Source organism: Rhagoletis pomonella, unplaced genomic scaffold (assembly GCF_013731165.1).
Source record: "Rhagoletis pomonella isolate Grant_MI unplaced genomic scaffold, Rhpom_1.0 Rhpom_scaffold_00006, whole genome shotgun sequence".
In the NCBI taxonomy this organism is placed as follows: Eukaryota; Metazoa; Arthropoda; class Insecta; order Diptera; family Tephritidae; genus Rhagoletis; species Rhagoletis pomonella.
The window spans coordinates 81,194,902-81,206,690 of record NW_023458560.1 but is presented as its reverse complement, the minus strand read 5'-3'; the positions used below and the strand labels follow the sequence as shown (position 1 = coordinate 81,206,690).

The window sequence follows — 11,789 nt, the reverse complement described above, 5'->3', positions numbered from 1 at the left end:
CATACTAGAAACGTTCTAGATTTCCATACCACAACGATTTCCACTGAATCGTTTGCACCTTCTCGTTGTTAAATGTTCTCTGCCTTCTCGTTGTTAAATGTTCTCTGACAATAGTATATCTGGTACATCCAAGAATGATAGAATACAAGATTGCGCCGATCAGAGAAGATTTTGAGAATAACTTTTGTGTGACGTCACATTGGTGCAATTGCGAGAGAGAAATGCCAAAACGTGAGCAAGAATGGAAGAAGAAGAAAAAATGTTGCAAGGAAAACGTAAACAAGTTGCACAAGTGTGACGTCATGCAAACCACGATTCTGTCAAATTCGTTAAGAGAGGAATAGCGGTCCGAGATCGGCGCAACCTTTGTATTCTCTCAATCGTGTGGTACATCCATGTAGAATCTTATCTGCGCTTGAGGTAAATAAATAAGTACTTACATACATATTTCTTAAAAAAAAAAATCGTTTCTATACGTACTGTTTAGCATGATAAAAACATAGCAAGGTAGAACCGTTCTCTCAATTTGTCGGCCATGATTTTTTTTTGAAGTTTGCCAACATTTTAAAATCATATAAAAGTGAAAATGAAAAATTGAAATTGTTCGAAATTGTTGTTGCTTGAGATTGAAAATGAAAATGTGTGTGTGAGTTTGTGAGTAAATTTAAAAATTAAATTGTTTGGAAACGTCAAGAATTTTAAAAGTGACTCTCAGCGGTTATACCTTACTATATTTTTATCATGCTGTTTAGTATGAATCAGACCAAGAAACCCGTTTAGATTTTGAGATACATATGAACATATACAATCAAAAAGTAGGTGTTCGCTGCTACGCTGATGACAGCCTCATTTAAATGTCTATGAAGCTAGCTGACAGCATGACAACATAATTCACAAAATATGCCTGATTTAAACCCTTATTAAGTCCTTTTTATTAGCAATTGGTCGCTTCCCTCTTCTCCGGAGTAAATCCTGTAGAAATGTTAAACAACAAAATTGTACGAGAACGAAAAAAACACCTTTCGAGTGATGCAAACAGTATCTTAAACGAATGTAGTTTGCATGTTCCCTCAAACAAAAAAGGGTCCTCAGTTATTTACATACATAAATGACAGTCGTTGGCCAGACTCGCCTAGCTCATTATCGATATTACTGTAAATATCGAGAGATATTTTTGTCTCTATCCAGCCAGATAATTTCAGGAGCTAAAAGCCCTTCCAAACGGCCATCATGAGAGTCAAGCGGGCTTCCACTTTGAATTCATTTCTCCTTTCCTTTTGGCATTTATTTAAGGTTCATATCAAATATGTTTTATAGCAAATTAAAAACCTAAACAATCTTCTTGGTAGATCTGCTTATGTAAATTTCAAGTTCTTTCTCCATATGAAATTTAAGTTGTCATTCAGAGCCTTTTCAATGATGATGATTTCTTGATATACTATGTGCGTACATACATACACACATCCATACAAACTTTCACTTTTCTCCTTTGGTAATTCTAGTTCTTTCTTCATTAAAATGCAGATTTGCGTGACAATTAGTGGACAAACTTGCTTATTCCACAACGTTGGGTACAAATTAAACCATTTTATATGTAAATTAAGTAGAATAACACGTTTTAATTATTTGGGCATTCATTGAAAGTCTGCTTCTTTTTCGGCATTCATAGAAAGTGCCTGTGAAGATTTCAATGAGTTGTTTTAACAGTAGGTCGAATATGATACGTAAATAATATTACTGAAAACATTTCAAATATAAAGAAAACTTTTCAAGAACGCCCTATTTCAGAATTTAATTGAAAAACACCCTATCTCAAAATTCGGTTCAAAAACGCCCTATCTCACTTCAAAATGTATTGAAAATATGCTGATATAGGGCGTTTTTGAATCGGCAGCTGAGATAGAGCGTTTTTGAAACGAATTCTGAAATAGGGCGTTCTTAAAAAGTTTTTTGAGATAGAGCGTTTTCGAACTGGCTGCCGATATAGGTCGATCTTCCACTCAGCCATCGATATATCGATGGTCCTGTGCAATAACGACACAATTCAAACTTCAAAAAATAAAAACCCTTACTACTGTTAAGTGGCTCATGGCTTTAATCCTGCTCGAATCCACGTCTAACCTTTAGTACTTATTTTAGCAATCCTTACTGGTTCGTTTAGTAAGGGTTGGAAATGTATTAGACAAGGATTAGAAATAGGATACACTTAACAGTAGTAACATTTTTATTTTTTTTTGAATTTTGAGTTGTGTCGTTATTGTAGAGAACCATCGATATATAAACATTTCAGAAATTTTTAAATAAAGCGCCCATATATTTAGATTTTAGGCTTTCGTGTAGTCGCCTCTTCATCAACAGCCGTTAAACAGGACTACAACGAGTATATGTGGACGATGCGAAAAGAATTCCATGAACCAGAGCCTCTCGAAGCAGAATCCGTTGTACGTGAGAATCTTTCGAATATAGGACGTAAAGCAGCAGGGCTAGGCAACTACCATAAGGTCGATTCGCCCGAATAAGAAAGCGGTTAAAGTAATCAAATACAACACGCATACAAATCGAAATCAGATATCTGGCGCCTGATCTCCAGGGAGAATAATTCAAGAAGCAAGTAAACCGTAAAAAAACTAGAAAACACACGACTTCGAAGTTTCGCGAAAAAGTAAAAAAAAAAACAAATTAGTGCAATAAAAAGATAACTATCTAAATACCTAATAGCGTCTGTGCCACATTTGAAAAGAACGCGTGTTTGACTGAGAAGTGAAAGAAAAAAAAAATCCTTTACGAAAAAAACCAAAAAGAAAACCTTACTTTTGCACATTTTTTATATTCTTTCGTTCGGTTCGTAATTTTAATTTTAGACCCCATTTTCTACCAACCAAACTATAATCTATTTAGCCAATAAACAAACAAAAAATTTTTAAATAATGGACTCTCAGCCTCCGCCTCCGCAACCGACCGCAATGCCCACCCCAGCGGAGGCACAACCTGCCCCCAGTAACCCCAACACCAGTATAGGTGCCGCGGCAGCCAGTGTGAACTATGTAACCACAACAGCCACATCCTCGGTGGCCGCACCAACGGCGACTTCAACGAACTCAGTGCCGACCTCGGTGGCGAATTTGGTAACCATACCAGTGCCGATCGTTCAAAACGAGGAGAACTATACATATGTAACAGTGAAAGGTTCCTTGCACGATCGCTCATGCGCTGTTTTTGGGCTCAACGATACGGAAATCCAAGCGCTATCGAAGCGTTTCGGGAATGGCTTGAAGGGTGCCGTAAATGGTGTAATGGTAACAATTACACCGATGGATATGGTGAACACGTTAGCGCAGTTGGGTTATAAAGTCGTTTGTAGTTGCGGCGAGGCGGAGATCAGTTGGACTATGCAACGCGAGATTTAAATATCACTTTGAAAGACAAAAGCAGAACTTCTAAAGTTAAATACTTTTGGAAATTGCAAATTTTATTGTTAAAAAAAAAAATATAATCGTTGCGGTATACTTATATTCACATGTAGTTATGAAAAAGCTTTGTTGAGAAAAAAAAGTAATCAAAAAATATGTAGAAAATTGAGCAAATATTATTACCAAATACATATGTATGCATAAAACTAAAAGCTTAAGAAAATTGTAAGAATATTATTTTTCTTTGTTAGGAATTAAAACAAACAACTGTTTTCCAAAACCCCAAAAAAATAGTGTTGAATTTCTCAATCATTGAGCTAAAAGCTAAAGCAATAAACGCATAAAGTTAAACTTATAAACAGTTGCATATACTCACACATATGTACGTACAACCTATACATTGGAAATAATTGACAAAAATTAAAAGAACTTTGAAAGCAAAATAAATTATTAACATTTAGCTAAAATGGATCTACACGATGCATAAGAAGACATAAGAAGGTTTGGTAAAAAATCGAAATTCTAGAGTTACTGCATATTGTGCACATAGAAAACCTTATTTTTTAGTATTTCCTATTATTTTCATTAAATTACTTCAAAGTAGTGGCATAGCAAGCGTGCTGAACGCCATTTTGCCTTTTTATTGTTTTTGAGGTCACATATGATGGGCAAAAGCTCGGACTCTGGAAAGCTTTCGGAAGATAATTTAGATACTAAACGAGCTCTTCCGTTACTATCAAAGATCGTTCAACAAATTATGTGTTCAAAAATTGTTCGTCAATCGCGCAGTCTCCCAAAAAACTTATTGGAACTTGAATGCCCCGGGTAAAGGCCAGGTTTACGATTTTGTTGTTTGTAGATTGGTAGTAGATACTTTCTTTATTAATAAATCCAAGTTTCCGTGCAATCTGTCGACCAGCCGTTTAGAAACGGGCAATTAATTCAGATGACAGTAGTGTTTTGCGGGCTGAATTTTCTTCATAAAAATGGGATATAATACCTTTACAGGCTTAAATTCAATATTGTCTCGCTGCTTATTAGGTTACCTATTAAAAGATTACTATTCTCCAGTGTATCTTAGGGCCAGTTTCTCAGTGCTGGTTTAAACTTAGATCACGTAAACTGCGTTTAAAATTAATAAACTAAGTTTAGACCACAGTCATGAACTGAAAAACTGGGCTTTATTGTTGCAAACTGAATCAAATATAACAATATAACCAGATAACCAGCCGCGCTTATGCCAGTAGAGTATATATATATTTACACATTTAAAATAGTTACATACGTACATTTATTATTTTCTCTTTTTTTTTTTCAATGCAGCTATCTACAACGAGCCGGAGCGCGTACGTAATTTCATTAGTCGCGGCAAATCAATGGACCGCGATGACTTCGACTACACAGCGCTTCATTACGCAGCGCGCAATGGCAATTTAGAAATATGCAAAATGCTAATCGAAGATGGCAAGGTCGATGTGGATGCTGTTACAAAAGCAGGTGCTACGGCACTACATCGCGCTGCTATGATGGGTAACTTTTGTTTACATGAAGAGGGTGTCCGAAAAGTGAAAATCAATGCCATTTAGCACAAGGACATTCAAAATTTTGGTTATATTAGCATTGGATTTTCTTAAAATTTGTCTAACGTATGCGGAATGAAATGTGGGCAATTTCTAAGCAGACTTAAAAAATTGTGGTAAACACAGGAGCCAAAGGAACAAAGGAAATGTCGGGTTTTTAGAATAGGAAAACAGTAGAAGGAAAACCCACGAGTGCGAAAAAGCATGTTTAACATGCTGCGAAATGAGACCGTAACAAGATTCATAAATTGCCTGAAATTTGCAAAATCACAGCGTATAATGATTATAAAGTACAAAGTAGCAAAAAAAAAAAAAACATTTGAGGATATAGTGAAATATGTGCAAACCACTTTACCCAAGATTTTTAAACGTGGAAAAGGAAAATTAAAAGCGGCTATGAGCGCTTTCCCAAAATTTGTTTGCACCACATTCATTTCAGTTTTGTACAACGGATTAGGGAAATATTTTTGGCTTTTCGAAGTCCATTTAGCAACAGGAAATAAGAAATTGCGGAAAGCGGGGAATCCAGCTTTTTGAGAAATTAAAACATAAAAATAATAAAGCAAGTGAAGAAAAGCTGCCATTTGGCCAGCCTTAATACGTTTTAGTATATTCCACATAATTTTTGACACTTCTCGCAGCGAAGCAAGCAAAGCAAGCCTGCATTGGGCCAGCACCTACAACGTTATTTGTGACTGTGACTTTGCAGTCAAAATGATTTTCATCCGTGACTGTGACAAAAACCGTGACACAAAAGTTGCAAACAGGAATATTTTACCGAGTGAACTAACGGCATTATTTATTTATTTGGCATCACTGACTTTCCTTGTTTGTTTTGGTCATCCACATTCATTTTTAATGGTGTGAAATGTGTAATATCAAACAAGATTAATCAGATTTTAAGCTGATGCCAGATAAAACTCTGTGACTTTGCGTGACATTTATAACTTCGCCAGCAAAGCGCCAGACGCATAGGTATGCCACAATGAACGCCAAGAAAACAATTTTTTGCTGCTCTTTTACTCGTCAAATATGGATTTCATATATTTAGCTTTAAAAATATCATCAATGTAATTAAATTTTATGTTTCTGCATGAAAACTCGAATTCGGACGCGTTGCAGCTGCAACGATCTATGTGGCATGCTTTGTGCATTTTCATACAATTCATTTTATCTGTCAAAGCGAATCTGTCACGCAAAGCGAAGCAAGCGTTTTATCTGGCATCAGCTTTAAGGCCTGTATGCAGCTCTCAAGAAAAGCAAAAACTCCATATAAAATGACGTACAAGAAATGGCTAAGAAATTTTCTTGAGTCAAATTTCCTTAAGGCAGAACGCAGTTCTTAAGAAATTTACTACGCTTTCTACTACGGTTTTCTAAAGTTTTTTGTGAAAAAAGAGCACAAGGCAACCCAGGTTTGCAACAGAAATATATGCCCGTTCCATTATTTCTTGAGGAAAGAGTGAGGCAACAGGCTATGAAGTTTCAAAAACGTCAAAATTCCTTGGACACACACACGAAATAATGGCAATTTTTTCTTGACCGTTTTCTTGAGAGCTCTGTATGCAGCTTAAGTCTTAAATAACTGGTCGCAGTTCCTCGATATGTAATTGCGACCAGGGTTGCCATTTTGGGGTTTTCCTACCAAAATTGGTAGGTTTTTTCTCGTTTGTAGGATGGTAGGACGCTTAAAATTTTGGTAGGTTTCATTGCTCATAAAACATCTCTGGTTTGTTGTAGTGTGTCACTTTGTCAGCACTGTGAGTAGGCTTGCCAAATTGGGACAATATCAGTTTTACCCTCATTCTGTTCCTTGGATGGGTCCAACTGTTTGCCAAATATCTTAAAAACCGCGTTGCTTACTGGTATAGGCAGAATTTCACCAATTACCTTCGGCGATTCTCTGAACTCCGTATACGCTATAAAAATTTGTATCCACTGGGTATCTAAAGGGATATCAAGTGATTGAATTGATGGACGTAACGGCAGGTTTATAAATCAAATATTTTTCTTTGAATTGCAGTGGCGAATCGATAATAGATTCAACAATGACAAGGTTATTAAAATAACAAATGTACGTGTTTACAGAATATGATATTTTTTTTCATAAACAAAAATTAAAAGGAAAACAACTTATTGTTTCCAGTAAATTGGAGGATCTCAAAGTTTTTAACCGGGTTCAGCGGGCCGAATTACATGTCGGTACGTGAGTCTGTGCTATGCATAATATGTTCTTTAATATCTATATACTAGCTATTATTCTGATCCTTTTGTTTACCTAGATATCTTATTTTGAGTATAAAATATTTTCTGCCGTCAAACTCCGTTTTCTTAAATGGTAGGAAAGAAGCCATTTTGGTAGATTTTTGACCAGCTCTTGGTAGGAAAGAAAGTTTTTCAGTGGTAACCCTGATTGCGACTGCTGCTTTATCACAGTCACAGTTCGTACAGCGGCTGTGACTGTTACTGTCATTGTAGAAGACGCAATCCTACTAAAAGCATTATTGCGACTGTTCCTTTGTAACAGTCTGTCCCGGTGATTCTTTGGAAGTTGTCACAGCAATTACCCGTGACTTTTGAGTAACCGTGACAAGGTCACAGGTCCGCAAATATCTGCCACCAAATGCCATCTAATACGGATGCAGGTAGCAACAAATTGTTTTCAGATCTGCCGCAAATTGCAGTTCATTTACTTTGACTACATAGGTCTAATGCAGACCTTGAACTTTATTCAGTCAGCTAAACTTGGTCAACGCAAAGCTACGCAGCGGTATACACTTACATATATACATATAGTTATATTAACTTTATTCTTATTTTTTATTTCTTATTTTTATTATTAATTTTAATTTCAAGTAGTGTTTCAAATGAATTTCTTTAAATTATTTTAATCTAAGCCTGGATTTTTTTACTCGAAAATAGTTGGCAGCACTGCCTAAATATAACTCTGAACTATTTATCGCCTAAATGGCTAAAAAAACAATAACTCAATTTGGCACAATAAGTTTTCAAAAAACCCTGCGCTTTATGCCTGAGAACTTAAACATATCAATCGTTATGGACATGAGTATTTTCTATAAAAGTTTTTCTTGTAAATTTCGACAATATCTATGTGAGCGGAAAAACAGTATTTGTTGCATCCGAAAGTATAGCTGGTTCTTTTTACTGCATCAGTTCGCATTTCATTCCGCACACGTTATTATTAAAGTACGTTCAGACTTTATACCTTTGTCGGAAATTTTGTGACGCTAATTTCCTCACTAGGCATTCATAAGTGAACTAAGAACCAAAATGAAAAAAACGTCGATTTTATGTTTGAGTCTTCTAAGTTAAAGACTCGTGTATAAACCTTGATACTTGATTAAAAATGGCTTATTATATAAAATTTCAAAATCGCTTACTATAATTTCAAAACAAAGTGAAACGTTTTGGGTCACCCAGTGTGCAAAAATAAATTATTTAATATTATTTACTAATTTATATACTAATAGCAAACATTTCTTCCTATTTTTCGTGCAGGTAATTTAAATGTAGTCAAATTATTGGTGGGCGCCAAGGCCAAACTCCAATTGCAAGATGAATATGGTCAGACAGCACTTCATCGGGCCGCTATACGTGGTCACTTGGAAGTTTGCAAATTTCTGCTCGAAATGGATCCAAAATTGAAGGAAATTAAGGATAAGAAAGACAAAATTGCATACGAGTATATAATGGAGAACGCCAATGATGATTTCAAAATATTACTTAAGCCTTAAAGTCAAAACGCAAACGAAACCGCTAAAATTTAAAAATCAAGTTGCATATACTACATATACCATGAAGTAGCAAAAATAGAAATGCTATCACAAAATATCTAAAAGCTGCATTTTTACACCAAAACACTAAGTAAGCGTACGTACATCACATTCATGGATTCAATTGCGTGCACATCTACTTATTTTCAAATATAAATACATACATACATATTTGCAGTCTACACATTCTTCAGCACTTTTCTACACAGTGCGTACCTTGCCTTATATATTTTTGCGCAACTATCATTGGAATAAATATTCGGACAATTGGATGTTTCAAATTATTTTCATGTTTTATTGACACGTCTGCTTAATGGAACTTTCGGCATTACAAAATGCCAATTTAAACTACATACCTACATACATGTATATGTATGTCATGATTATTTATATTTTATTTTGTAATTCTAATTTCAATTAGTATATTCTAGAATACATATGTATATCTATTTTTAGCTACAAGCTACAAACATTCTTATTGATTTGTTGAGGTTGAATTTATGTTTGTTGCACTTTTTGAGCTTATTTTGCCTTTACTACACAGTATATGTATCTATATATTACCTTTATGTATATGTATATTGAATACAATAACCATGCGTACTCTGAGTTGTATTCAAAACGTTGTATTTTGTAGTTCAATATCATAAAATTTTATACTACTGAATGATGTGAGATCATTTTAAAAATACATACATACATACATAGATGCATTTCAAAAACTAATAAAATTTGATATCGATATATAAAATTTGATATCGATATATAAAATTTGATAATAATAAATATATATTATTCTTCCTCTTAAAAGTTTAATTTTTCATATATGTACATACGTACAACAAACTTTGCCATCCATTTAGGAGGACTACATTCAGTATAACAAATTTGTTTTTTTTTCTTCTACTGTTAACACTTTTCTTTCAAATGCAATCTTGTATTAGGGTAACTCTAATATCATCTATATCATCAAAAGGTTTACCTAAGGAACACTTGAAATCGATTCTAGTACTCTGTATGCGAGTGCAAGGAGCTGCTTCTAATTTATGAATATGTATGATACGTGTATGTGTATACTAAATTGTTTTCTACGCAAGATTTCCGACGTCAGATTCTCTATGAATGCAACTAAAAAATCATTCAGGTTAGAACGATTCCGTTGTTTTTTCGAACAAAGCCTCAAAATCCTCCAAAATATTTGATTTGCATAGCAAACACTTTGTACCTTTATTTTAAGTTTTCAGCAAATACATATACATGTATCATACGTTTAATAATATATATAGAGATTTGATTCAAAATTTACGTTTTTGGAGATTTCATAAGAAGAATATGTTTAGTGTAACAGACAACTAAACTCCCCAAAAATGACGAAGATATGTGGATGGCCGGTCCTATGTAATAACGAGACAATTCAAAATTCGAAAAATAATTTTTTGCATTTTGTATTGTGTCGTTGTTGCAAGAGACATCATCGATGTGTCTTCATCTTTGTTCTTTTTGTATACCTACTATATGAATTGATCAAACTTTTATTGAGTTTTCCCACCAATTTAAAATTTTGAAACTATTCTCGTCATTATTAAACGTGCTTTTGCTGAATACGTTTTAGGTGCTAAGATTTCGAGCCTGCCTATGTATATCTTTTGCTCTTTCACATGACGTTGGCTTTGCTCGAATTACTATTTCTTTATTTCTATCTCTGTGAACGTAATTCTCTCAATTTTCTCATTCTTTTTCTTCCTGATAATTATCTACTAGAAGAGAAAAGAAGCAAAGCCATATACTTAATATATGTAGTCTTATCTAATGTGCAATTTTCAAGTCGGACTGTGTTATTTAGTAAACGAATCGAAAAGTAATGAACCTAAGGCTGGCCGCATACATAAGATTTTCTTATCAGATTATCGCAATCGTCTGTGTCGAGGCGAATTTATACAAGGTGGTCTTGATGGCGAATTAAATTTTCGCCGCGGTACTACTGAATGTCAAAATGATGTGTTTGTTGTAAACAAGGCGAATTCATTTTACAACAAACACATCATTTTGACATTAAGACGTGCCTCGGCGAGAATCTAAATTCGCCATCAACAAAACCTTGTATAAATTCGTCTTCGTCCGTGTTATCGGTGTGCGGGACGTTCATTTCATTCTTTCATTTATTTCATTTTATTTTCAGCTTCAGGTTTTGGAAACAGACGAACCATTGCGATAATCGGATAGGAGAATCCTACGTTCTACGGCCGACCCAATAGAAATTTCGCCCGTTATTTCAGTATTTCGAGCACGCCCTTAATGACCATTGAATCGATATCAATCAGTATATCCAAAAATTCAAAGTATTAATCAAGAAAGTACTAGTGGGTCTAATGATCCCAGTGGCGACTTATACATATAAATTGTGTTTTATAACTGCATAGAGCACAACGAATGAGCCATTTTCAAATCGCCGTTATCACCGCACCAGGCATCATTTGAAGCAAAACTGAAAATCAAATGGAATCCTGTATCCCCTCTCTCAGTCAATTTGTCTTCAAACCCTGTAATATAAAACATATTGATATCCTCATTCCGGTGCATTGGTTTTAGAACTATGTATAGTAAAATGTCTTAAGTTAAAGCCGCTGCAACAAGAATTTTGAATGAGAATGAGCAAGTCGAAGTTTGAAGAAGTACAATTAGAATAGTTTCGAAACTAAATGAATAGAAAGACCTTACAAAAGCGGGTATATTGAAATTGAGGAATCCTACAATGCAAAACATCCGACTTTTATTTCTAAACTATAATTGATGGAAATGACAAATTTGCGTAATCCGACATTTCCATCAGCGTTAGTTTTTATGTTTAGTTTTATGCAAGCTTTTACACTTTTTGCAATATTTCAGCAACCATTCATTCGAATCTTCTGTTTTTTTTACAGCAATTAGAAGACTTATTGGGCAACAAGGTAAAGTGGTCAGTTTGTAATATTTCGACTTTGTTTTTACAAAAAGTTTTATTTTTA

General features: G+C 34.5%; 3 protein-coding genes across 5 annotated transcripts in view; all 3 read left to right on the top strand.

The window, feature by feature from the left end:
* Positions 1 to 9,067, top strand: part of LOC118741450 (ankyrin repeat domain-containing protein 39-like) — a 24,509-nt gene extending 15,442 nt beyond the window's left edge. The window contains exons 1-3 of one of the 3 annotated variants that reach the window (XM_036473423.1): positions 392 to 420; positions 4,734 to 4,940; positions 8,510 to 9,067. In XM_036473423.1, coding sequence (XP_036329316.1) covers positions 4,787 to 4,940; positions 8,510 to 8,745 — 390 coding nt within the window. In that variant the 5' untranslated portion in view covers positions 392 to 420; positions 4,734 to 4,786 and the 3' untranslated portion in view covers positions 8,746 to 9,067. Of the gene's footprint in view, positions 1 to 391; positions 421 to 4,573; positions 4,659 to 4,733; positions 4,941 to 8,509 lie in introns of those variants that run through there. The other 2 variants (XM_036473426.1, XM_036473425.1) reach the window with 2 other exon arrangements.
* LOC118742168 lies at positions 108 to 3,694 on the top strand (the record flags this gene model as incomplete). Its single annotated transcript, XM_036474127.1, has 4 exons — positions 108 to 126; positions 392 to 420; positions 2,322 to 2,611; positions 3,662 to 3,694. Coding segments are annotated over 3 exons (246 nt in total), but the record flags the coding sequence as incomplete, so codon positions are not given.
* Positions 2,618 to 3,628, top strand: LOC118741449. The gene has a single exon (XM_036473422.1). It carries the CDS (start codon positions 2,928 to 2,930, stop codon positions 3,405 to 3,407), a length of 480 nt encoding a protein of 159 aa, XP_036329315.1. The 5' UTR covers positions 2,618 to 2,927; the 3' UTR covers positions 3,408 to 3,628.
* Positions 9,068 to 11,789: the final 2,722 nt, after the last annotated feature.

Bases quoted from the DNA above. Each gene is read 5' to 3' on its own strand.
- LOC118741449 (XM_036473422.1), top strand. From the start codon at position 2,928: ATGGACTCTCAGCCTCCGCCTCCGCAACCGACCGCAATGCCCACCCCA.